The 25,721-nt window shown below is 43.0% G+C and overlaps 2 protein-coding genes across 6 annotated transcripts in view; one reads left to right on the top strand and one right to left on the bottom strand.

Moving 5' to 3' along the window:
* Positions 1-24,633, top strand: part of mroh1 (maestro heat-like repeat family member 1) — a 56,487-nt gene extending 31,854 nt beyond the window's left edge. For 4 of the 5 annotated variants that reach the window (XM_084053449.1, XM_084053447.1, XM_084053448.1 and 1 more), the window contains 24 exons: positions 277-423; positions 3,397-3,423; positions 5,835-5,957; positions 6,210-6,289; positions 6,631-6,772; positions 7,586-7,681; positions 7,853-7,957; positions 8,625-8,760; positions 9,079-9,191; positions 9,830-9,982; positions 10,288-10,344; positions 10,517-10,614; positions 12,521-12,680; positions 13,158-13,327; positions 13,584-13,721; positions 15,660-15,774; positions 16,168-16,314; positions 16,615-16,681; positions 17,200-17,321; positions 17,924-18,073; positions 18,893-19,027; positions 19,118-19,220; positions 21,685-21,750; positions 21,945-24,633. In XM_084053449.1, coding sequence (XP_083909575.1) covers positions 277-423; positions 3,397-3,423; positions 5,835-5,957; positions 6,210-6,289; positions 6,631-6,772; positions 7,586-7,681; positions 7,853-7,957; positions 8,625-8,760; positions 9,079-9,191; positions 9,830-9,982; positions 10,288-10,344; positions 10,517-10,614; positions 12,521-12,680; positions 13,158-13,327; positions 13,584-13,721; positions 15,660-15,774; positions 16,168-16,314; positions 16,615-16,681; positions 17,200-17,321; positions 17,924-18,073; positions 18,893-19,027; positions 19,118-19,220; positions 21,685-21,750; positions 21,945-22,021 — 2,727 coding nt within the window. In that variant the 3' untranslated portion in view covers positions 22,022-24,633. The remainder of the gene's footprint in view (positions 1-276; positions 424-3,396; positions 3,424-5,834; positions 5,958-6,209; positions 6,290-6,630; positions 6,773-7,585; positions 7,682-7,852; positions 7,958-8,624; positions 8,761-9,078; positions 9,192-9,829; positions 9,983-10,287; positions 10,345-10,516; positions 10,615-12,520; positions 12,681-13,157; positions 13,328-13,583; positions 13,722-15,659; positions 15,775-16,167; positions 16,315-16,614; positions 16,682-17,199; positions 17,322-17,923; positions 18,074-18,892; positions 19,028-19,117; positions 19,221-21,684; positions 21,751-21,944) is intronic. The other variant, XM_084053450.1, reaches the window with a different exon arrangement.
* Positions 20,088-21,047, bottom strand: LOC311038533 (tRNA-splicing endonuclease subunit Sen34-like; the record flags this gene model as incomplete). The annotated part of the gene is made up of 1 exon (XM_084048106.1): positions 20,088-21,047. One exon carries the CDS (start codon positions 21,045-21,047, stop codon positions 20,088-20,090), a length of 960 nt encoding a protein of 319 aa, XP_083904232.1.
* Positions 24,634-25,721: the final 1,088 nt, after the last annotated feature.

Genomic DNA, 25,721 nt, shown 5'->3' with positions numbered 1-25,721 from the left:
ATCTGTAGATTCTACAGTAAATTAATAATAATAATAATAATAATGGATTTTATTTATAACGCACTTTACATTTACAGGAAATCTCAAAGTGCTTTAAAATTACGTTGTTAAATGATGATTATTGCCAGAAGCAAGGGTCCCACTGTTGTTTCATAAAAGGAGACAACCAATGCTTCCCTCTGCTTGTATTTAAAATGTGTCTGTCTGTCTGTCCATCCATCCATCCATCCTTCCCACCCGTTCCTTACGTTCCTATCGTTCCTTCATGACCTTCAGGAGCGTAATGACGTGGAGGTTGAGAAGGTGAAGAGTACGTTGATCCTGTGTTATGGCCAGGTGGCTCTGAATGCTCCTCAGGACCAGATAGTGAGCCGTGTGGAGCACGACATCCTGCGCTGCATCAGCAAACACTTCAACACCAAGGTAACACCAATACACTGCATCAGCAAACACCTCAACACCAAGGTAACACCAATACACTGCATCAGAAACCTCTTCAACACCATGGTAACACCAATACACTGCATCAGAAACCTCTTCAACACCAAGGTAACACCAATACACTGCATCAGAAAACACCTCGACACCAAGGTAACACCAATACACTGCATCAGAAACCTCTTCAACACCATGGTAACACCAATACACTGCATCAGAAACCTCTTCAACACCATGGTAACACCAATACACTGCATCAGAAACCTCTTCAACACCATGGTAACACCAATACACTGGATCAGAAACCTCTTCAACACCAAGGTAACACCAATACACTGCATCAGAAAACACCTCAACACCAAGGTAACACCAATACACTGCATCAGAAACCTCTTCAACACCATGGTAACACCAATACACTGCATCAGAAACCTCTTCAACACCAAGGTATCACCAATACACTCAGTTCAATTAACACTATACAAAGATAATCTTACTGACAATTAACGTTATCGTTGGTGTGTTGGTTTGAGATGTAGTCAATACCAAAACTCATTCATATTTTGTGAAAAAAAGATGAAGAAATTTGTGTCAAAGAAAATCTATTTGTGTCAAAGTGTGATGCCATGGCGCAGTGTAAAATATTTGTGAAACAGGATGACTGATTTATAATGGTATTCATTTATGGGATTTTAAAGTATTGTTATGCATTATTGTACTTGTCTGTTCTTACGTATTTTCCTGTTAAGTTTCAAATGAACTAACCTCTCAGCCCCTCTCAGCTGCTTACTGTGATGTTTAGATCAGTAAACATCATAGTTTCAGCTGGTATTTCACTGGGAAATGATTCCTTTTCAACTGGGTCATTTCACTGGGAAATGATTCCTTTTCAACTGGGTCATTTCACTGGGAAATGATTCCTGTTCAGCTGATTCTTTTGTGGTTGCTACTAGTGGCCCACTACATTTGACATCATGAAGAACATACAGTATACAGGAATAAACACCTAAAAAAAAATTCAGAAACGTTATTTTGGTTGATTATATCTACCCTTTAATAATGCCAATTGGTATTGTATTTTATATTGTTGGAAAGCCTGATTAGTCACCTTTACAACGAGGTACAACTTTGTAAGGATCGTACTCTCGTGGAATGAGCAACACAGCTAACTGTGTTAGTAGAGCCCCCCCCAAAAGTGCCAAAATCCCCCAGTTGTTCTATTGCAGGGGCCTTATCCTGAAGGGACAAACGTGGCCTGTTGATGCTTGGAGCACACATAAACTCAACAAAGTTACAGGACCCATGCTCAGGTGCCAGTCACACATCTGCCAGCACTTGAAGCTCAAAACGAGAGTGAATACCAACAGAAGAATATTGCAGTATATACAACATAATATTTGGCAATATTTTTTTGGAGGTACAACTCCTTACAAGTTGTACCTCGTTGTAAAGGTGACTAATCGGGGTTTCCCACAATATAAAATACAATACCAATTGGAATTATTGAAGGGGAGAAATAATCGACCGAAATAACGTTTCCGAGCATTTTTAGCGGCGCTAGCCGCTCTATACCTTTAGGTATAGAGCGGATATTAGCCCTCTATACCTGGCTTTTGCGTCAACGTTCTGATTGGTCAGGCTCGCCAAGGTTCTGATTGGTCAGGTCCGTCAACGTTCTGATTGGTCAGGCTAGCCAAGGTTCTGATTGGTCAGGTCCGTCAACGTTCTGATTGGTCAGGTCCGTCAACGTTCTGATTGGTCACTATTCATGACATCACTATGTTACTATTCATGACATCACTATGATCAGTTTTTGCCACTTACCTTGGAATGCATTTGGTGATTCGCTTCCAATGGCACTATTTAGTGCCACTGGAAGCCTTGAAATAAATTTACAGAGATTTAATATTGTTTCTCTAGTAGAAACACATATCTATGACAAAATATATCTAAGGCGCCGCTACCTTCACACAGGTGTGATTTTTTTAATGAGTTTTACTATTGAAAGAATGTCTGCTGTATACTGTATGTGTTGGATATTTTTGGTTAAAACTCCAGTCAGTTGAACAGGCGTCATTACCAGATTCCCTATGTAACAACCCCCTTAACATCAGCATCTCCTGGCTACAGGGAAGAGAGAGGTTCATCTGTTCATCTAAGCTCTTAATTGTTGTTTTGCAGGTTAAAGCCTTTCCCTCAAATTCTTCAGATAATGAATAGTAGTTCACCCAATAATTCAGGAATTGCCTCTAATTGTCGTGATCATACAGTCAGGTGTCAGATTTAAAGATGATTTGCGGAGCCGAATCACAAACCTTGAACCACTTTGAACCTGGCTTCCCTATTTTAGGCACACAAAAATAAATCCAAAATAGCAGATCCACAAGTTCACAACACACGATGCGTTTGTGAGCTTGTAGATCTGATATATTGTATCTATTTCGTCATACCACAAAGAATATAGAGAAGTGAAGTCTGGCATCACTGCCGCCAGAGGTATCCACAAACACCTGTGCTCTCAAAATGAGAAACCAGGAAGTGGAACCATGTGTCAATAGCAGTGGTTCTCAAACTTTTTCACAAATTTATATATATTTGACCGCGGACCGCCATCTGAAAATGTTTTGTGCCAAGGACCCCCATCTGAAGATTTATGTTTTAAAAAAATCTAAATTATTCAAAAGTTTCCAAACTTTTTCGATATTATTCAAAAATAGCAGAGGAAGCTCGCAGCTCGCTGTGAGCTTGTAGATCTGCTACTTTTGAATAGCCAACATATAAATGGATTGAAAAGTGGTTAAACGATTGTGATGCTACATGAACTGCTTTGGCTGGGGACCACCTCAAGGACCCCTGGGGGTCCTCGGACCCCACTTTGAGAACCAATGGTCTATAGGAGGTGAAGGGTGTGTGTGGTTTGCTGAGGTTTACTGACCATCCTGTTATTCTGTCATACAGGTTCTGGGGATTAAAGTAGAGACCAAGGTATCGTTCACCACAGGAAAGCTGGGACTGTCAGTCGCTTCCTCGCTTTGTTTCTCTGTGTCTCTAATTCTCCTTTCTTTCCCCTCTCTCCTCCTGTCAATGCTGCTTCTTGTTGTCTCCTCTGTTGTCTCTCTCTCTCTCTCTCTCTGTCTCTGTCTCTGTCTCTGTCTCTGTCTCTCTCTCTCTGTCTCTGTCTCTCTCTCTCTGTCTCTCTCTCCGACTCTCTCTCTCTGACTCTCTCTCTCTCTCTGACTCCTGACCTCTCTCTCTGCTTTGGTCTTCTCCGTCTATCATATAAACCTTTTCTCCGTCACTCGTCTGTCTTTGAGGAATACTCACATTTACAGTTTGACATTAACTTTCTCCTCACTGTCTAATCTGAACCTTAAAACATATATATTTAACATTGGAAGAACATTTTCATATTCATTGATTGCACATATCCATTGGAGTTCATGAATAGTCTGCTACTGTATCAGTGTTGGCCTTTATAGGAACACAACATGCTGTACAGTATACAGCAGGGGTCTTCAACGTTTTCAGGCAAAAGGACCCCCTAGCTGAGAGAGAGATGAAGCAGGGACCCCCTCTATATTGTATAAAATTGTCTTTCAGATTTTCTTTTTACTTAGTCTGCTCTTTTTTTCCCTCTACACCTATAGCCTCTTTGCCAAAAATAGCCGATCTACAAGCTCTCAACGCCTCGCAGCGCGAGGCGTTGAGAGCTTGTAGATCTGCTACTGTATTTTTGGCTAATGTTCCCCTCAGAAAAGGAATTCTAGGGTTCAAGTGGCACTGGTTAATGTAAAAAAAAAACGAAATCCTATCACACAAAGATTTGGCGGACCCCCTGTAGTAGCTCCGAGGACCCCCTAGGGGTCCCGGACCCCCTGTTGAAGACCCCTGGTATACAGTATTCTTGTTTGTTATTCTTTTGTTCTTAGTGACTATATTTGCCCCTGTAATTATTCACCAAGATTATTCTTGAGTTCCTATGGAGGATGCATGTGAGTGAAAATGTTCCTCTGAAGTGAAATGTAAATTTATGGAAGACTTCACTAAATGTGATGTCAAATCCTGACAGAGACATCTGCTGTTATGGGTTCTATTCTAATCGGGACACTGAAGCAGCCGTCAGAACACTTGTCTCCTGGATTATAAACCGACAGATGACGCACTTGAGTGTCATCTATTGGCATTATTTGCGTTATCCTGTCAATTATGTCGTCTTATTTTTCCTAGTCAACCCCAATCTCTACACAATCAAGTAATCTCTGAGTGGTAGACCCCCCTCCTGATATTCTTTGATCAAACACAATTGTTGGTGTGCAAAGAGGCTCTTTAGTAATCTTTCACTAACTTAGTGGTTCTCAACTCCAGTAGGGTTACAACAGTTAATCGAAGTAATTTATTTGATCAAGTATTAAAAACAATATCAGTGTTAATTATAGTAATCGATTTTGGCGACAAAAAAAAAAAAGTTAAACCTGGCATCCCTATTTTGGGCGTGTCATTATAGGCAAGAATGTTCTAAAACAGTGAAAGTAGATGATTTACAGTCTTGTGAGCTTATTGATAGTTTACTTTAGCTGTTTTTGTGTGACACCGTTGTACAACAAAGTATAAAATAGGGCTTAAGTGGTTAATCAGACTAATTGATTATAAATAAACACAAGTTTGCGTGGATTTGTTGACATAATATAAATAACCTGCTTCTCAGTTATTGGATTAATGGAAAAGGTAATCGATAGAATAATCGTCGCTAAGGAGATAATCGATAGTTGCAGCCCTAAACTCAACTACCGTTGTTTTCATTTTAACTGTCTGTTCATGGACTAATGCACTTAAACACCAGGTAAATGTCATCTCTACATCCTGGTAGGAAATGAGTCGTATCTCGGCTTCCCTCAGACAGGAGTTGAGAACTACTGTGCTAAATGCTAACAGCACCTTGCTACGAGCAGGTCTGATCTGTCTTCTCTTAGACCAGGGCCTGCAGGTGGTCTCCTGTTGAACCGATCTGCTTCTTTTCCAATCAATCACACACGTCTGACCTCAGACTGCTCTGCCTCCTCCTGACACCTGTCGGATCAGCCTACCGTACAAACTCACCTGCCCGGTCGATGAAATGTGATTGATCCGCTGACCAGCTTACTTGATTTAGTTTTAATCGTAGTGGATGGTTGTTGCTTGTGCTGTGCTGTGTAGAGTTGCATCAGCTAAAGACGGCTGCAATCACACGCCGGTTGCTGTAACACTCTGTTGCGTTTGGAAAACGTGATTAACATTACTTTCATGATTCACTTTCCTCGACCAGTCTAAGGATCTGTTGCACGTGTTCTTCTGTCACCTTCTGTCCACGTGTTTGTGTGTGTGTGTGTGTGTGTGTGTGTGTTGGTACCGTGCTTTAGGACCTGACCATGAAGTTAAGTTTGATTCAGAGTGTTGGGCTCATTGCCAGAGCCATCAAGGAATGTGTGAAGAGACAAGGCTACGTCTTCTCTCGCAAACAGGAGCTGACGTCCGTCATGCTGGTCAGTAGCACAAACTTTGCTTGTCGGCTGTGCGCCTCACACCAGTTCAGCTGCTGTAAAATTTCATTTTCACACTGTGAAGAGCATTTCATCTGCTCAAGACTACAGAGTCTTTGATGACACACACTTCATTCATTTCACTCACTGCAGGGAACCATGGTTATACGATTTATAACAGCAATAGCCACGTTATTTTTGTCAAAACACTCTTATTCACCAGTTTATTAATTACTAGTGTTTTGTGGTTGTCAGGACTTTATCAAAGCAGAGCCAGCTGATGCCATGAAGACTCCTGTTCGCCACAGAGTGATGACTGCCTGTGCCAACCTCATGTATCCTTACCTGTAAAACACTGTTTGAAAAAGTGGGTGCCACCGGGGTGGGCAAAATGGTCAAATAAATTGTAAATGATGCATTTATATAGCACCTTTTATGCAAAGTGCTTCTCAAAGTGCATTACATTCACCCATTCACACACACATTCACACACTGATGGTGGAGGAAACCATGCAAGGCACTAACCTGCTTACATCCAACTTTTCCAACCTGATGCCATCACAATTTGTATAAAATCTAAAAGCAGAACCCATTTAAAAAATAAATGCGCTCTGCTGGGGCAAACCTGAGAGTCCTACTATGCACCATGTTTGACCCTTAACCTTTGGTGCTCCAGCCCCCTGGACCCCCCGCTGAGCGAGAACGAGAACTTTGACCTGCTGAAGGTGTGTGTGAACAGTGTGTTCTCTCTGCCACCGGAAACACACACACCAGAGAAGGTTAAAGATGAGGAAATAATGGACCCCAAGCAGAGAGAGGTGAGGAGACACACTCACACACACACAACTGTACTCGAGCACTATAATAAATAAATATAGATAATGTACTGTGTACTACCCAACTCGTAGTGTAACCGTATCCCATAGCTAGAAGGAATGGGGTAGGTAAATGGACACAAATCACCACTGAGAACTGATAAACCAAAATTGTAAAATAACTTTAAATATTCTGAGTGACCATTGGCAGTTCACAGACTGTTACATATTTCTAGAAGTCCTTTGGTTCTAATATAGGCTGCAAACTAATTTTTCCACTTAAAGTAGTACATCTGCAGTGGTTGGAGGTCTCCCTACTCTTCCATTGAGACATTTTGACCCTGGTGTCTGGTAGGACACCTACTGGTTGACAAGTGGTACTGCATGAAGCTCATAAGTGCAGACTGTTGGCAACCGAGAACATCAGACAGCTTATTGCAGAAGTGAATGTTTAAGTGGATAATGCCTGGCGTTAGGCCTCTGATAATTATGTTGAACCATTCTACTCTGTCCCGAGCCACAGGACGACATGAACCTTATCCTGTATGTTATTACTGTGATGTGCACTGCAGCATCAATTGTACCTATCTATACAAATATACATGTTTACCAAAAAAAAAAAGGCTCAAACACCCATCCCTAATAGCTAGATGCCAAACCTACATTCACCAAAAATGTCCTCATGTCAATTTGTAATGTTGCATTACTTAGGATTAACTGGTACATGTCACAAGCAGAGCTGCACCTGGTTTAGAGAAACAAAATTAAATGATCTGTATTTGTGCTTCATCGACGTCTTTTGTCATTTCTATCCAGGCGTTATACAGGGACACATTTGCTGCACTACAGGAGCTGTTAAAAAGTGTTCTGGCCAAAGACCCCACACCTGACGGCCTGCAGAGCATCTTCAAGGTAACAGGAGAAAGTAGAAATATATATGGAATCATATAAAACATAAAAGTAGCCAGTAGCCTGATTTCAGTTAGTTGCAAGCCATACAATGTTATGTGTTGTTGTTGTTTTTTATGGTGTTTATGCCAACCCTCCGTCTCTGTAACGTGTGATGTGTGTTGTCCTGTGCAGCACGTTGAATCCTGGTTGAGTTCAACTCTGGACCATGAGAGAGAGAGGGCTGTCAGAACTACTGCTAACATGCTGCATTTCTACCTGGAAACACTCACTGTCAAGGTACTCTCTCACTCTCACAGTCTTTTTCACAGTCTGTCTGTCTGTGTGTGTGTGTGTGTGTGTGTGTGTGTGTGTGTGTGTGTGTGTGTGTGTGTGTGTGTGTGTGTGTGTGTGTGTGTGTGTGTGTGTGTGTGTGTGTGTGTGTGTGTGTGTGTGTGTGTGTGTGTGTGTCTCTCTCTCTCTCTGTGTCTCTGTGTCTCTCACTCTCGCTCTCTCTCCCTCGCTCTCTCTCTCTCTCTCAGTTCAAAGACCACACCATGTTTCATCTCAATCTAATTGAATCTTGGTGAATTCATGTCTGTGTTTATGTACTGTATACTCACTCATATGTCATGTATTCATATTCATTCACCTAAGCCACCAGTCAAGTCAGCTGGCACATCTGTTATAACCTAGCATCTATCTAAATAACATACTTAGGATATGTCTACAACATCTATCTAAAACATGCAACTTTCTACATAGGCAATGAAATGCTGACCCAAAGATAAGATGCATCTTCAAAACCCCATCCATTATCTGACGGGCCTTTTCTTTGTACCATCTAGTAATTACAAATATGTGTGTTACATTTTTGGTTTGTTTGTGAACTACGTCTATACTGTTGAATGTTGTATGATATCATAGCGTTCTCACATGGTTTGTGCGTGTCAATGTGTGATGGTAGAACATGGTGTCCTTCCACAACCTGGGAGCTCTGCTGGGTCGACTGGCTCCTCGCTGTACCGACCCCCGCCACGATGTACGCCTGGCAGCCGTAGACTGTATATACACACTTCTTTATATACAGCTACGATATGAAGGTACACACACACACACACACACACACACACACACACACACACACACACAGTTTTATATACAGCCAAGATGTGAAGGTACATTCACTGTAGTGTACACCGAAGCAGATCTACAAGCAGAGCTTGTAAATCTGCTATTTATGAAAGGTTTTGATAGTTCTTTTGTTATTATTAAAGGATATAATCATACATTCATGTGTTACTTGTGAGGGTCAGGGTTATTTGTATTAGTCAGTGGTTACGTTTCATTCTAGTTTTGCCTACCAGAACTACCTAACATCCAGCTGCTGTTTAAACCTTCCATCTTCTTGTGATTTGCAGGATTCTCCACAGACTATAAGGACGATTCTGTTGAAAGTCTGATGGCCCTGAGGGATTTACTAGAAAACCCTGACTACACTGCTCTCTACAAGACCTGCTCTGACCTCACCAAGGTACCGTTAACTCTGTGCCCTTCAGCAAGGCATTCTGACTAAAACTGTCTCGGTCTCTCGGAATTCGATGAGATTTCCCAGGATCACTGCCAGGGTAGTGTTTGTGGTTTACAGCAGTGGTTGCAGGGACACGGGTTGTGACCAGGTGCCTGAGATCTAGCTAGTTCAATTGAGACACCATCTAATTAGTTGGTGTCTCAATTGAATTCTAACCAGTCTCCAGTCATCTCGATTCTCTACACATCTGGTCAGCTCAGAATAAACTTTATTGTCACATCACAGGTTAACAGGTGTAAAACAATGGGTGAAATTTGTTTTTGTGCAAGTTCCATAGTTTTGTTATTTCCAGAGAAAGGGAAGAAGAAGAGGGGAGCAAGGGAAGAGAGAGAAAGATCAATGAAATCAACAATGTACATACACATTGTGTATCTCTCCGGTGTGGTATGTACCGTAGAATGACAATAACTGCAGATTAATGATTAATTAATTTAAGTGTGTGTGTGTGTGTGTGTGTGTGTGTGTGTGTGTGTGTGTGTGTGTGTGTGTGTGTGTGTGTGTGTGTGTGTGTGTGTGTGTGTGTGTGTGTGTGTGTGTGTGTGTGTGTGTGTGTGTGTGTGTGTGTGTGCGCGCGCGCGCAGGTGATCAGTAAGCGTCTTCCACAGCAGCAGGTGACCACGTTGCTGTTCATGCTGTTTGAAGGCGTGGCGGACAGTCAGAACAACTGCTGCAGAGCTTCCACCGTCATCATCAACACTCTGATGAAGAACAGAGGAGCAGCTCTGCAGGATCTGGTAACACACGCACGCACGCACACATACACACACACACACACACACACACACACACACACACACACACACACACTGATCAGTCAGTGACTACTGTATGACAGGTGCACACACTAGGGGTGTGCCGATATATCGTCCCACGATATATCGCGATACGTTTTCGTGACGATATGTATCGTTTTGGAAAAAATAAATATTGTTTTGAAAGACGATATTTTTGTTTGCATTTGCTTTTCCGCATGCAATTGATCTCTTTTTTTGTATGTTGTGTGTGTGTCTGTCTGTCTGTCTGTCTTTCTTTCTTCTAGGTTCCGGAGATGATGGAGGTGATTCACTTGCGTCTACAGAGCATCACAGAGGAGCAGGTCATTTATTCACTATGTCAATATTCATTATTATACAATTATTATTGATTTAGTGTAATTTGTGCTAGTACGCAGTGCTGCCCGCCGTGCCCGGACATGAGGCGTAATGTCTTGTTTGATGTCACTTCTTAATTATTGTGTTACTAATAGTAATGGATGTTTCTATGTCCAGGTGAGGGTGGCTGTGGGGCAGACCGTTCTCATCCTGGCCACTCAGCATCTACCAACTGTCTTCAATACACTGATCAATCAACCACTACCATATGACAGGTACACATCTCTCTCACACACACACACACACACACACACACACACACACACACACACACACACTATAAACTATCAATAAACCACTACCATATGACAGGTACACATTACACTTACAATACATTGATCAATCAACCACTACCATGACAGAAACACATAACTTGTCAATCAACCACTACCATATGACAGGTACACAACTGCTAGATACTACTGCAGTGGTTCTGCTGGTTCTCACCAGAAAACATATATCTCTGAAGTATTTGACACGGGAGACAAGTCAAACCCCTTGGACACATGTGGTTGACTGGTAGTCAACCAATTTAGAGAAACATTAGGTAAGGATAGCGGGTCAGGGAGAGATACAGCATCATTTCTCCCAGTATAATAACCACTGGACATTGTAGCATTACTTTGTAACACATCTTTCCCTATATACTTTGTTATACCATAAATGCAGGTGTCACTTGTTAGCTAAAGGGTTGTTAGCTTGTAAATCAGTTCTTGTTGGCAAGCGACAACATCTTGTTGTCGCTTGCCTGGGCAGCCAGAGCCCCTGGTTGTCGCAGGTACGATTCCAGGCCAGGCCAGCAATGTGTCGATGTGTGTCTGTGAGCAATGGCTGCTCACTGCTCCTAGTTGTTATAGGATGGGTACATGGAGAGGATGAATTTCACGTATGTTAGGGGTGTCACGATACGCGATACGTATCGAGATCGAACCGAAAATGACGTACGATACAGTGTATCGAAATCAAAAGCCGTATCGCGATTCAAGGGTTAAAAAATAATAATACTCCCACGCATGCGCACATCCGATTGCACGTCCGGGTGAAAGCCATGCTGGAGCTGCTGTTGTGTTTTTCCGTGCATCGCGCATGTGTGCTTACGACGGGGGAGAAAAAAAAAGACGACACGACAAACCCACACACAGTGCACACCGCAGCAGAGGAGTTTTTGGAGGAGAGACAGACCGCTGTAGCGTTGCGTCTGTACTGCTACGTTAGTAACATTATATTTCACCATGGCCACTGCTGAAGCCAGCGATGGTAATGATGATACACAAACGGAAGAATTGGGAAAACCCTCCCGCTTCCTTTAAGTCAAAAGTCTGGCAATATTTTGGCTTCCCAGTGAACTATGAGGGCACCCGACGCGTTGTTGACAAAACGGCTACCGTTTGTCGATTATGCTCCACTCCGTCTTCTCTTTTTCCCCTCTACACCTCTTGGCAAAAATAGCCGATCTACAAGCTCACAACGCCTTGCAGCGCGAGGCGTTGTGAGCTTGTAGATCTGCTATTTTTGGCTAAAGTTCACCTCAGAAAAGGGATGGGGTTAAGATAAAAAAATAAACCTGTTGAAGACCCCGGGCTTAGCTTATTATTCACATTTCTTGTTTGTTAAAGCTCTTACCTGTTCAAACAATGTGAACATACTTTAAGATGTTTAAGAACATGTAGCCAAATAACAGTTGTCTTTGGATAATTTTTTCTTACATGTTCAACTTTGTATTTAGATTTTATTTAGTTATAGAGCTTCACAAGAATGTTGTTGTTAACTCATCTTAAAGAAGAATCTGAAAATGACAGTTGTTGTAAGGGCATAAAACCCTTTTTGTTATTGTCATTCTCATTTGATATTATTCAAATAAAAGAGAACATGTGTTTTTCTTTACAAATCAAGACAATAGCCTAAATTAATAATCATATAGCCCTCAAAGCTGAAAAAAATAAGGTTTAAAAATATATATCGAATCGAATCGTGACCTTAAAATCGAAAGTCGAATCGAATCGTGGATTAGGCGTATCGTGACACCACTAACGTATGTATGCAGTGACAAAAGGAGTGGATACTATTCTATTCTATTCTATTCTATTCTATTCTATTCTATTCTATTCTATTTGTGTCCAGTTGGAGCAGTGAGATGTGGATGGCTCTGGGATCAGACCCCATGGTGGCCACCAACATCATGGAGATGGTCATGGAGAAGCTGGCTGTCATGGCTCCCTACATGGACAAGAAGGACTCCATGATGAGAACAGGCAAAGTGGCCACTAGTCCGCCACTGGCTGTAAGACTCTCTCACACACACGCACCGCACACACACACACACACACACACACACACACACACACACACACACACACACACACACACACACACACACACACACACACACACACACACACACACACACACACACACACACACACACACACACACAGTGTACTTAAACACTGACACACATACTCAAACTGACATTCAGATGCAGTCCTATCAGACACACAAACATGCAGATACTGTACACACGTGCACACACACACAAGCAAACAAAAACTCGATCTACATTTAAATCTGTTATTACAAATAAAATATGATTTCACAGACGTGTGTGTGTGTGTGTGTGTGTGTGTGTGTGTGTGTGTGTGTGTGTGTGTGTGTGTGTGTGTGTGTGTGTGTGTGTGTGTGTGTGTGTGTGTGTGTGTGTGTGTGTGTGTGTGTGTGTGTGTGTGTGTGTGTGTGTGTGTGTGTGTGTGTTTCCCTGCAGATGACGTGCGGTCTGAGGGAGTTGATGTTGAACGGTCAGAGTCAGGACGCAGCCGTCAGTCTGTTCCCTCAGCTGTTCTCCTGTCTGACCGTCAGACTGGGAGCCAGTGTAGGAGTGTCCCCACCCAAAGACAACCACACTAAACACAGCACCACCCTCCATGTAGCAGGGTACGTACACACATGTCTGTCTGTCTGTCTGTCTGTTACCTAAACTGTATTAACATGAAATACTTATGTATCTGTTGCCAAAGCGACAAAGTATACATACAAACTAACATTAGCAATGAAAGATAATCAAAAGTCAATACATTTCAATGCATCATTTCTGTGTGTGTGTGTGTGTGTGTGTGTGTGTGTGTGTGTGTGTGTGTGTGTGTGTGTGTGTGTGTGTGTGTGTGTGTGTGTGTGTGTGTGTGTGTTGCAGCACGGCGGTGGATGCGTTGCGTGTTCTGTTGGCGAGGGCCCAGTTGGACGAGGTGGTGAGAGCGTTGGACCAGGAGAACGCCTGGGAGGACATGAAGGAATACAATACGCACACGCATGGTGTGACCCTGCTGGCCAGGTGAGCGCGCACACACACACACACACACACACACACACACACACACACCTAGAGCAATGGGAACCGCTGTGCCGAGTTTGAAGTAGATCGGCCATACGGTTTTTGAGATGCGCGAAGGACAGACACGGACACTGATATGTTGGCACACATGCACACACCGAGATTTGTGGAATTTATAGTCAGATAGTACAGATTTCCATTATGAAGTGTGGGGGGCGGCTGTTAAAAAGGCTTTCACGTCATCCAGGTTTGTTCATATAAGGTCGGCCATCCGTTCAGTGCTTTGTTAAGCATTGAATGGAAATACATTTCTCATCTTGTGCCACATCATGAACCCAGAATAAAATTAATAAATACAAATTACGAACAAATTCACCATAACCCATTAAGACCTGAGGCGTTTCTTAAAAATGTTTTCTAAATCCTAACAGTTTTTTGAAAAAAATCTAAAAACATGTTTTTCCAGATTTAAAAAAAATAGCCAAAGAAAATCTAAAGTGACACAGATGCGTTCCAGGCAGGGGTCGCGCTAGGATTTTAATCTGCCGGTCCCAATGTCCGGAAGGATTCAAATTTACCGGACATCTGACAAAAATAACGGTCATAATTATTTTTATATGCATTAATGACAAGCAGGTGCGTAAATACAGCATAACACTTATTATACTTATTATATTTTGGATTGAGCTATTTGAACATGAACCATCATAATATACACATTTTATATAGCAGGGTCATCTTACACAAATACGTTAATTACCTACATTACCATTTGCGCATGCTGCGTGCGTAATGGTTTCTCAATAATCAATTGCGTTTGTATGCATTTTCTAATCAAAGGGCACTGCACAAAATTGGGCATTTCAGATTAATCCTTCATAATGTGGCTCAGCTGACCTGTTAGGGCAATACATTATAGACCACTACTCACTCACAGGAGGAGGTTATGCTGCATAGTTAGACAGTGGATGCCGTCCGTGCGTCTAGTTGGGACAGCCGTGGGAAAGTTGATGAGTTGTGAGAATCTTGTCTCCTCATAGAGAGCTATTCAGTTCAAAGTGGTAATGTTTTAACGTGTCCACCTCATAGAGTTAAAAATAGGTCCACGATTATGATTAACGTCATGTTTCAGCTCGATGCCATAGTTGCAGTAGCCTATAGCTGTTGTGAAGAGTATTTACGCATCTGTGTTAGATTTCATCTTCAACCTGCACTGTTGTTTAAACTGTAGGGCAACTTGCCAACTTTACTCACAAGTGCCCTTGTATTAGCCTAGTATCTGTGATATATTCTAACTCGTAATTATACAACTTGTGTGTAACTGGCTGTTAAATACACAACTTTATATAATGTAACTTGGGACCGGTGTCTCTGTCTGTCTGCCGAGACCGGAGTCTGTACGCAGCAGCAACAACTAGCTCTCTTTTTCCTGTTGTAGGCTACCTTCACAATAAAGTGTCTCCCATTTACCGCCCAATGCAGCACAGTTTACACTGGTTATTAGTAACAGGAAATAGGTGTAACCTAACAGTGTGTGACAAAATATTTTCGTTCTATGTCTCTCTATCTCTCACAGAAACACACGCACGCTGTTAAGAGAGAGAGAGAGAAAGAGCGAGCGAGCGAGCTTGCAAAGCAGAGGATTTGAAATCTGCCTAATTTTGCGGTGATAATTGATGAACAGCCGTGTCATTATCAACCGGTCAGCATGTCCAGAGAGATTTATTTTTTCCGGTCTTTGTCATAAAAAAACGGTCAAAACTGGCAATTATCGGACTAACGCGACCTCTGGTTCCAGGTCTTAATGGGTTAATGCCCATGTAACTGAAATGGTATAATAAAGGGCTTATAGCTGGTTGTGACTTGTGTTTATTAGAAGGAGTGCTTGTTCACAGCGTATGTGTGACTTTTGCCGTGTTTGTTTTCACCTCCATGCAGGGCGATGGCCAAGCACGCAGGTCCGAAATTACCTCCCATCATAGAGAGTCTGTGTCCATCTCTGAACAACATCTATGAGTGTCAGAGGATCACTGTCACTGCCTTCTTCTCTGAGGTACAGCACACACATCTATTTTGTGCTATTGTTCTCAAACATTGTCATGTCAAGGCCCCCTAAATGTATACATAATTGAAAATGTGTGTCTCTCTGTCTCTGTCTCTGTCTCTGTCTCTCTCTCTCTCTCTCTCTCTCTCTCTCTCTCTCTCTCTCTCTGTCTCTCTCTCTCTCTCGCTCTCTCTCTCTCTCTCTCTCTGTGTCTCTCTCTCTCTCTCTCTCTCTCTCTCTCTCTCTCTCTCTCTCTCTCTCTCTCTCTCTCTCTCTCTCTCTCTCTCTCTCTCTCTCTCTCTCTCTCTCTCTCTCTCTCTCTCTCTCTCTCTCTCTCTCTCTCTGTCTCTCTCTGTCTCTCTCTCTGTCTCTGTCTCTCTCTCGCTCTCTGTGTTCCCTCAGTTGTTAAACCATCATGTTGTCACAGAGCTGATGCTGGTTGACGTTTTGATGAACAACATGATGGAGAGAATCTCAGATCCGTGTTGTGGTGTGCGCATGCTGGCCGTACGAGGCCTCGGAAACCTGGCCGTGGGCTCACCTGAGAAGGTGAATTTGCGTACGCACGCACGCACACACACACACACACACACACACACACACGCACACACACGCACAGTATAGAGACAAACAATTACTTAACCACTTTAACTCTATACTGTATACTTTGTTGACCGGAGTCCCCCAGGGGTCTATCCTTTTTCTCTACACCAAATCAAATACACATTTTAGCTTGTAGATCTGCTATTTGTCATCCAATCATTTTAGCAGAATTTTCATCTACTATGACATGCCTAGAATGCCAGGGGTCATCTGGTTAAAACAATATCATTATCTCTCTCTCTCTAGGTTAACAAGTATGCAAAGGAGTTGTTGGCAGCTATGAGTTCAGGCATGGAGGAGAAGGATGATCCAGGTAAGAACATGTCCAAACCCATCACATCATCATCACCTGCTCAGTCAGTCTGGTGTAGCCAGACGATCGGACATCTCCGGCTGGTGATCAGTCTGATGAAGGGCATGTGAGCCGAAACTTCACAGCACTTTAGGGTGAAATAAATTCATCTTTCTTTCAATGGAGCCCATCGGTGTGCGAGCGTTTTTTAAATTTAGTTTAGTCTAAAATGGTGTGGAAACAATGCAGAGATTACGATTTGTATTACTACATTGCTGAACCAATACAAATGTGACGCAAATCGACATGTTGTGAGCATGTAGATCGACTATTTTTTGAAAATATTTTATAATTTATTTATTATTTCAGTCTATTAACTAACTATTGCACCCCTAATCACGAAATGGAAGGCTCCAAACGCCTGGCTACACAAGACTTCCTGGTCAGAACATTAACTGTCCAGTGTGTTAATGACAAATTATCGTCTCAATACATAATTCTGTCTGTCTGTCTGTCTGTCTGTCTGTCTGTCTGTCCAGGTAAGTTGATAACCCTGGAGTCCATGTCAGGACTGTCCAAAGTCCTCCTTCACCTGGACAAGAAGAACGTCCATCTCCTGGTGGTCTACATCTTCATGAAGATCAAACCTTTCCTGGAGAATGTACGTCTTTACTTGAATATCTTTGTGCTTTTCTTTCTGATGGTTTTTAGGCCTGCTATTCTGCACAGCACTTCAATACTTTGTTTACCGGTTGTCCACCAAACAGTAAAACAAAATGAATAGATGACTAAAACAATAATACTAATTAGTTTCAAGAGCTTCCAATTTCCATTGACTATTCATTCTGTAACACTTTTAACTTTAAACCTCAGCTCTACATGTGTAAGTGCACTAACATTAAACCTTGTTAAGTCATAGTTTGTGTAATCTTGTCTAGTTTAGAATGAGTGATATTTTTAAGCATGATTGATTGATTGATCGATTAATATTAACAGTTTGGAAAAAGTGCAGAGGTACAGTTATACAATAATGCTAAAAGGATAACACAAAAAGCCCTGAGAGCTTGTTTCCATTGTGGTCCTATGTATTCACTTCATCAAGACATATAATACTATACAAGAAATCATCAATACTAGGAGCAGTAAAAGTATATTTACAGAAATTGAGGGTCATTTCTTTTTGCAAGCTAGAAGACTTGTCAGAGTCCCTTTTTATGGCGGTTTTGATCTTCATTTAACAAAGTTTTGCGTGTGTTCTCCCAGGAGAATGATGAGATCCGCTGTGCGTCCATCCTGCTGCTGGGGAATCTGTCCAAGTTCGGTTCAGGGGAGCCGGTGTTTAAAGACCAGATCCACAACGTTCTGGTCAGTCTGCTGTTACACCTGGTCGACCCCAACCAACAGGTGGTCAAGGTACAGAATACACATGCTCACACGCACACACACCTTTCACTCTTCGGAAAAAGACGTTATGCTTAGAATTAAGTAAGTAAGAGAGGCTTATTGTCGGTATCAGCCGAAGTAGTCTATCCCCGTTACAATGTGCTAGACCCCTGGGAGATGGATTGCTGAGGTGGAGCGCCACACCTACCATCAGCTCCCAGTACTTACCCTACGACTTAGCACACTCATGCCATGTTTTAGGAGGATGATAGCTAAGCAGTGTTGAATATTCTAGTGTAGTATTCAAGTGTTGGGGTGATCACACCGTGGCGTGTCGCTAGCAAAACCATTGTATTCCTTCCTCCTCTCTTGCATCACGCATCGCATTTTTCCGGACGTATTTTAGACGAGCATTAACGTTAAGATAGTCACAACTTATCAGTGCAAGGCGTTGAGTCACACCGCTCCCTCCTGTGTTGATGCCTGTAGATGTGGTAATAATAGTTGGCAAATGCAGACAAACATTTAATATTTTACTCAAGATTCGACTTCTGCATGAATCCATTTTCCCCATGAATCATTATTTGATCACCCAGTTACACACACACAGGTCTACTCCGATGCACTGTTCTGTTTTGCAGGCATCAGGCGTTTTTCTGTAGCACATTTCAATGCGAGCTTTTGAGCTCTGATCCATTTTTCAACACTCCTGTGTGTGTGTGTGTGTGTGTGTGTGTGTGTGTGTGTGTGTGTGTGTGTGTGTGTGTGTGTGTGTGTGTGTGTGTGTGTGTGTGTGTGTGTGTGTGTGTGTGTGTGTGTGTGTGTGTGTGTGTGTGTGTGTGTGTCCAGGCGTGTAAGTATGCGATGCGTGTATGTGCTCCTGTAGTGGGCTCAGATCAGATCACCAACATGTTCCAGACACATCTCCATGAAGACAAGAGTCTGCACTACGGAGAGTTCATCAACGACCTCACCAAGTACCTGGTGAGATACACACAAACGCATGCACGCACACACACGTGCAATGAAATATGTGTGTAGTTAATGTTTTAACTGTTTATGTGTGTGTGTTAGATCCAGGACTTTCCCAGCATGTTGAACTTCTATCACATCTCGGTGATTCAGTTCTTCAAGAGCAACTGGGCTGAGGTGCGAGGAGGAGCAGCCATGTTCATAGGTGAGAACCCTCCCTTCTGCTGTCACCTCTGTCTCTCATGGATTCAGGTTCTCAGTCACCGTGACTGATTTCAGCTCTCAACTTCTTCTGGATCACGGCCCACTTGGGGCCATAAAATGACTTAACCCATTCGATCCGGGAACGCAGTATACGCAGTATACTTTAGGTACCTATTTATCTGTAAAACAATGAACACATTTTGCAAGGTTATAAAGAAAACATACCTTGAAATTACAAAAAAATACTGTTTTGCCAATAATTTGGGGGCCTACTTGCAGTAGCCTCAGGGCCCACCAGTGGTCCCCGGTCCACGGTTGAGAATCACTGATCTACAGCCAATCACTGATCTAGAGCCATTCTTCACCCTGGTATCTCAAACCGAATGTAGCTCTTCATGAAGCATCTGCTTTGTGGGAGCCGACGGTGTGTAGAATGGATGGTCAGACCAGTGGTTCTCAAACTTTTTCACGTCAAGGACCCCCAAATTGACACTTATTAGCCCGCGGACCCCCATTTGAAAAGATAAGCCAGGGACCCCCATAAGAGAAGATTTATTATGGCTCTAGCAGTGATTCTTTAATTTCAAGGACCCCCAGTTTGACATTAGGCTGCGGACCCCATTTAATGGCATCTCTATCTCTGGGACCCCAATTTATATTGTTAAAATCAATGTTCATTTAACTCTGAGGAGTGTACAAATGGAACCAAATGGACCCGTTAGGGTCCATTTGGTTCCATTTGTACGCTTTCAGAGTTACAGACCCATAAGGGTCCATTTGGTTCCTATTCATCATTTAGCTGGGGACCCCCTGGAACCCCCTCAAGTACCCCTGGGGGTCCCCGGACCCCACTTTGAGAACCAATGGGTCAGACCATTCCACTCCACTGTAAGGAGGTGTACAGGACCCGTGCCTGTCCGTCCTCGTCCTCCGGACGAGGAGAACACAGCAGAACCGTCTTCTTCACGCTGGAACCGAGCCGAGCCACCGACAGGATGTCGCACAGGGACACGCGTTCGTCCAGCCGCACGCACACCGCGATGTAATGAGAGTGGAACAGCAGCGGGTCGCCCGGGTAGACCAGGAAGTCTCCTCCAAACTTCCCCGCCGGCGTCAGGAAGAACCCTCGAGCTCTCAGGTCCCTGAATACCTGGTAGCGAGTCTCCGACATCTGGTCTGAGGCGGCGGGCCGACAGGTGGTCTTGAGGTGGTCCCTGTCATCAGGCCGGTAGTCCAGGCCGGTTCTGGCCGTGTTCAGCTGAACGGACATGGCCGAACGGGGGAACGTGAAGCTCTGCTCCAAAGACCTCAGACGTTCCTCAACAGCCTGCTGACCTCCTGACCCTCCACCTCGCTGTCTTCTGTCTGCCAGCAGAGACGTCTTCTTCCTGTCCTCCGACGCCAGAGCACTCTGCTCCTCGTAACTGCTCTCCTGCTGCTCCTCGTACCGTTCCACTGATCTCCTCCTCTTCGCCTCCTCTTCTTCCTCCTCACGTCCAGTAGGGAGCGCTACCGCTCTGCCCAGCTCCCCCAGCAGACGTGCCTCCTCGTGCAGGAGCAGCAGGGGCCGCCCCAGGCGGTTGTTCTGTCTGGGCTGGCGAGGCAGGGAACCCACCAGAGTTCCCACAACTCCCAGTTCACGGACCGCTCTCAGGTCCGCAGCACGAAACAGAAGAGGAGTGGAGTCGCACAAACTGACCACCGCCACAGAGGAGTGCTCCTCCTCCTCCATTTCACCTCCTTTCCCCTCCTCTTCTCCCCCCCTTTCTTCATACTGGTTCCGGTCAGTTCTGGTCTTCTCATTAGACCCAGGGCCCGGTCCCTCCATGGTTCTGTCAGTAGAGAGCTGTTAGAATCCAGATGATAGGAGTCCTGGAGGTCGTCCTAATGATTATTATCTGTGTCAAAGAGTGGAGTCCTGTGCCCAGTTGTCCTGTAATGACGGGAGATGAGTCAGCCATGCCTATATATGGAATCCCTAATGAAAGACTTAGATGTGTCAGCCAGCTCCATATATGGAGTTCCAGATGGTCAGTCGTACCCAAATATGGATTCCATGACTTGGACCTACTAACTGCAATAACCATAACAACCAGGCTCACTCAAACTTAGTGGGTAACTATGGTGACCTATTAAACAAACCATTCAACGTGAAAGCCTGCGTTACAGCTGGCCACGAAAAAGATTTCAAGAAAGAAAATATTAAGAAGGCTTGAACGGAATATGTCATCCAATCGGTGCAGGAGGGCAAATTATTGGGGCCACTGTGTGCATGTAGGTCCAGTGTATCTAACTTTAACTGCTACCGTCCTGACTCTCTGAGAAACCGGTCCAGAGTGCTCATGACAATTGCGGTTCTATGATCATGAGTCACTGTATTTCAGGACCAGGCCAGAGCGCTTAAAAGAATACACCGATTATGATCCTAGAGACTTCATAATATAAAATATCGATGTTTTCCTCAGGGTTCCTGCTGGGGAACATTCCAGAAGAACTGTTGTCTCAACTCAACATGGGAACCATCACTAAAGGTACAGAGAACCGCCTGGCCACATGGCCTCCACGCAGTCCTCATTTCCTTGACATGAATTCACCAGTCTCAGGTTTTATTTCATGGTTGGAGGGGACTGATCGTGTGTGTGTGTGTGTGTGTGTGTGTGTGTGCGTGTGCGTGTGTGCGTGTGTGTGTGTGTGTGTGTGTGTGTGTGTGTGTGTGTTTTTACAGGACTGGTCATGTTGTTGCAGGATCCAGATCCAGTAGTGAGGGTGAAGGCTGCTGAGGCTATGGGACGCTTCCACTGACAAACCGCGCACGCATGCACACACACATCCATACAAACTGCTGCATTATTAGTACAGCGATCACTTGCATGAGCATGTATAAACATAGTGCAGGTGAAGGTAAAACGCTGGGTGAGTAGAAGCGCGCTATGCCCAAGTTTCATCTCCATCCAGATGAGTGTCTGAACAGGAAGTGGTTTTAGTTGACGGGGATTCAGCAAAACCTCATTCAACCCCAATCACCCATTTCAGAAAAATGAATAAATACATCTAGAACACACACACGCACGTGCACACACGCACTCACTAACTCATTCACTCACTTTAAGTATGTTTATGCTTTGTTTTGGGGTTTTTTTCTACAAAAAGATGATGGTGGTACTTGAAATTCTGCCAGATAATTGAAGTTGTGAATATAATAATAACTATTATAATAATTATGAAATATTAATAATGAAACCGTGACCAAAGACTGTGTTCTTCCTGCAATAGAGGACCTTCCCTGTAGCGCCCAGAGACTTAACACAGTATATGCACATCCACTGACGTCATGACAATATAACTACAACCAACCTTCTCTCAGCGAGGTACAGGGGGGACAAAAGTGTGTCAAGACGTGAATGGTGAATCATTTACTGGGGACACCTGTAGTTGATCTATGCTGTTACATTTTTTTCTAAAATAATAAAGGAAACTAGAGCTACGTCAATGACAAAAGATTTCATGGCGCTGGAAAATCGAGCATAGGATGTATTGGCAGTTGGCACACCAGCACTTAGCGGCTCTGTTGTGCCAAAAATAGCAGATCTACAAGCTCCCAACGCGTCCCAGCGGGACGTGTTGTGAGCTTGTAGATCGGCTATTTTCGGCGCACGACACCAGCACGCAACCATATTTAAATCACCCTTTAGTATTAGCAATAGATTAAGTGTACAGTATGAGTTTGTTTTGGATGTTGTGTAAGTGTGACCCCCCCTGCCAGTAGATCTCGGAGCTTGTACCTATACCCACCCTAAAACGTTTCTATGAAGTGGTTGAACCACGTGGGTAGCTAGTGAGTAACTGGACGTTTAGTAAAAGATGAGTCTTTATAAAAAAACGTACTGGAATTATGTGATGTAAATGAATGCTAACGTTGGCTAGGAAAAAATATATTACTGTTACAGTCTGTGGTCAAATGATAGTGAAGCTGTTTCAGTGCTGTGACCATTAGTGGCTGTCTGTAAGAGAGCACCCGCCACTATTGCAATGATGACACACACACCTAGCATGCAGATATACTGTAGAACCAGATGCACTCACTCCCCATCTTTATGTCAACAATTTTGAAAAACTAGTCGTCAATAACCAGCCTGTAACTACTTTAGTTCAATAGCCGATCGATAACTATGTCAGTAAAAAAAAAAAGAGCAAGCTCAGAGTTCAGCAGTAGGAGAACGGTGCCAAATAACATGTCATTTCACAGCTGGTGTGAATGTCTCTGATGCACACTATGAATGGAAAGACTGGACCTTACCTGACAGAACACACTAACTTGTCTTTTAGCAGAGAGAGAGATGGCATCGCTATTATCACAAGGACGTTTCACGAAATGATTCCGTTCCCGTTCTTCCGTAATTAGCCATACACACTTCCATGAAAACATTACCAAAGTTTCTGTTACAGACCTCCAGAAAAATGACTATAATGCTAACTATCCTATTGTAACCAACCTCACAGGTTTTGCAGTACCACCTGACTATCATCTTAAGCCTGATTTATACAGTATTAAAGGCCTCTACCCGCCATGGTCAGGGGGACGAATAAACGTTAATGAAAATCGCCGGCAAGTAATTTGCATTTAAACTATTCCTATATAGCTCATGCCTCATACAGATTGATGCCTTTATTTGCGGTGAAAAATCGAGAAAGATTAATTCGGAATAATTTGTATCATCACCCATAATATTCGCGTTCTTTGGATGTGACAACATGTTGGATTTTTTTTATTTTTTTTTTAACTTTCGTCTATATGGAACTTTAGTTACACCCACGAAAATAGCTGATCTACAAGCTCACAATGCGTAGGAATGTGAGCTTGTAGATCTGCTATTTTCTGCACGCGACACCGGCACACCATAAGTATAAATTACGTGTTACGGTTAGCTTCATAATGCTGCTGTCACATGACCAAACTTTCTCTGTCTAGGACTCGGGAGTTCAACCAATCAAAGACTGAGCTAACCAGTTTCTGCCAATCACACCAGTGCTTCCCTGTGTTGCTAGGTAGAACCGACGTATCCACGTGCCAACTATCCATCAATTCGTACTGTACAGTAGCATAAAAAACACCACAGATGATAGTAACTGTTACAGTCATTACTTCTTATCTCAATGTCTTAAAAAAAGCACTTCACATGTTCATGTTGTTTGTTCTCCAATTGATGTTTGAATATGTACAGAGAGGGTCATGGTACATGTGCATATTGTTATTATGTAAATATGTTTGTTTGCACTATATGTATTGAGAACATACCGTATACAGTATGTAACTTGTTTTCTCATTAAGCCAGATGCTAATAGTTATTATAATCTCTTTAAACATGTGGGGATGCAAATATGATTTCTACAATGTATTAAATTAAAGCAATGGGTACTATTCTACTCTGTGGGTTAGTGGGCCTGTATTTGTTGTATGTATTTTATTTTTTGCACTAATCTCATTGCGTTGCAGGCCAGCCCCCCGGTATACAACCCAGAGAGTGTAGAAGAGAGAGTAACGTCACTCTTTGATCTCGCCGCAAAGCGGGCTGCTATGAGCTATTGAGAGACCGAGCACTTCTGCATTCCATTCTTACAATGGGAGTCAGCGCTAGTGTCGTAACTCTCACAACCTACCCATCCCAAATTGTGTCACATTAACAGCTGTACGCATTGTAATTATTTGACAAAGCTTATTCTATCAGGTCACTGCGGCTGTTAATCCAATGCCTCTCAGCACCATCAATTAGTGGTTTTGTTCTTTATGAGGTGTGCATATTGTTTTTTAGATATGTCAGGATCTAATGTGAAATGGAGTGAAACTCTGGGTAAAATATTTAAAAACATAATTATTTGTTATGCCCTCGTTCTGGACGAAACCTTTAACCAAGGTACAGATGAGCTTTAGGATCCATTTCACAAAATGTGTTAATGCACGAATACTGTAGAGGTGAAAAAACACTTTTGCGTTTGTAGCCTTTTTTTTTTTTTTGCATTCACCATTTTGGACATCATGGTCACACCAAGTGTGTCAGGGGCTGACACTTGCAACAAAGAAAATTGTGTTTAATAGAAAGATATGTGAACCTTTAAATTAATTAAAGTAACTTAATTGAAAAAGATACACAGTATGGCTTTACATGGTTAAGACAAGTGTAGTCTCATAGTGAAGAGAATGTTCATTTCTGTTCATGGAGGGTGAAGCTTGTCAGTATAAAGCATTAATGCTTTGTGAGGCAGTGAGCGCACGCTCCATAGTGTATCAGCTGCTAAAAACAAGAGTAGGAGTTTCACTCAGGTTGGCTGCTATCAGCTATTACCCGTATTGTCCTAGCCTGTTAAACCCTCCCTCCAGAAATCTCATTACGGGGCCAGGCTTCCAGCATGGACCCGTTTTGTTATTGGCATTATTCCGTTTCTTCTTCTGCCACTTTTGGCAGTTCTGGCTGAACCGTGCAGTCGCTTTTTATGAAACTCGGCC

The sequence above is a fragment of the Gymnoscopelus microlampas genome (assembly GCF_963454915.1).
Source record: "Gymnoscopelus microlampas genome assembly, chromosome: 3".
Classification (NCBI taxonomy): Eukaryota; Metazoa; Chordata; class Actinopteri; order Myctophiformes; family Myctophidae; genus Gymnoscopelus; species Gymnoscopelus microlampas.
This window is presented reverse-complemented; position numbering and strand designations above follow the sequence as displayed.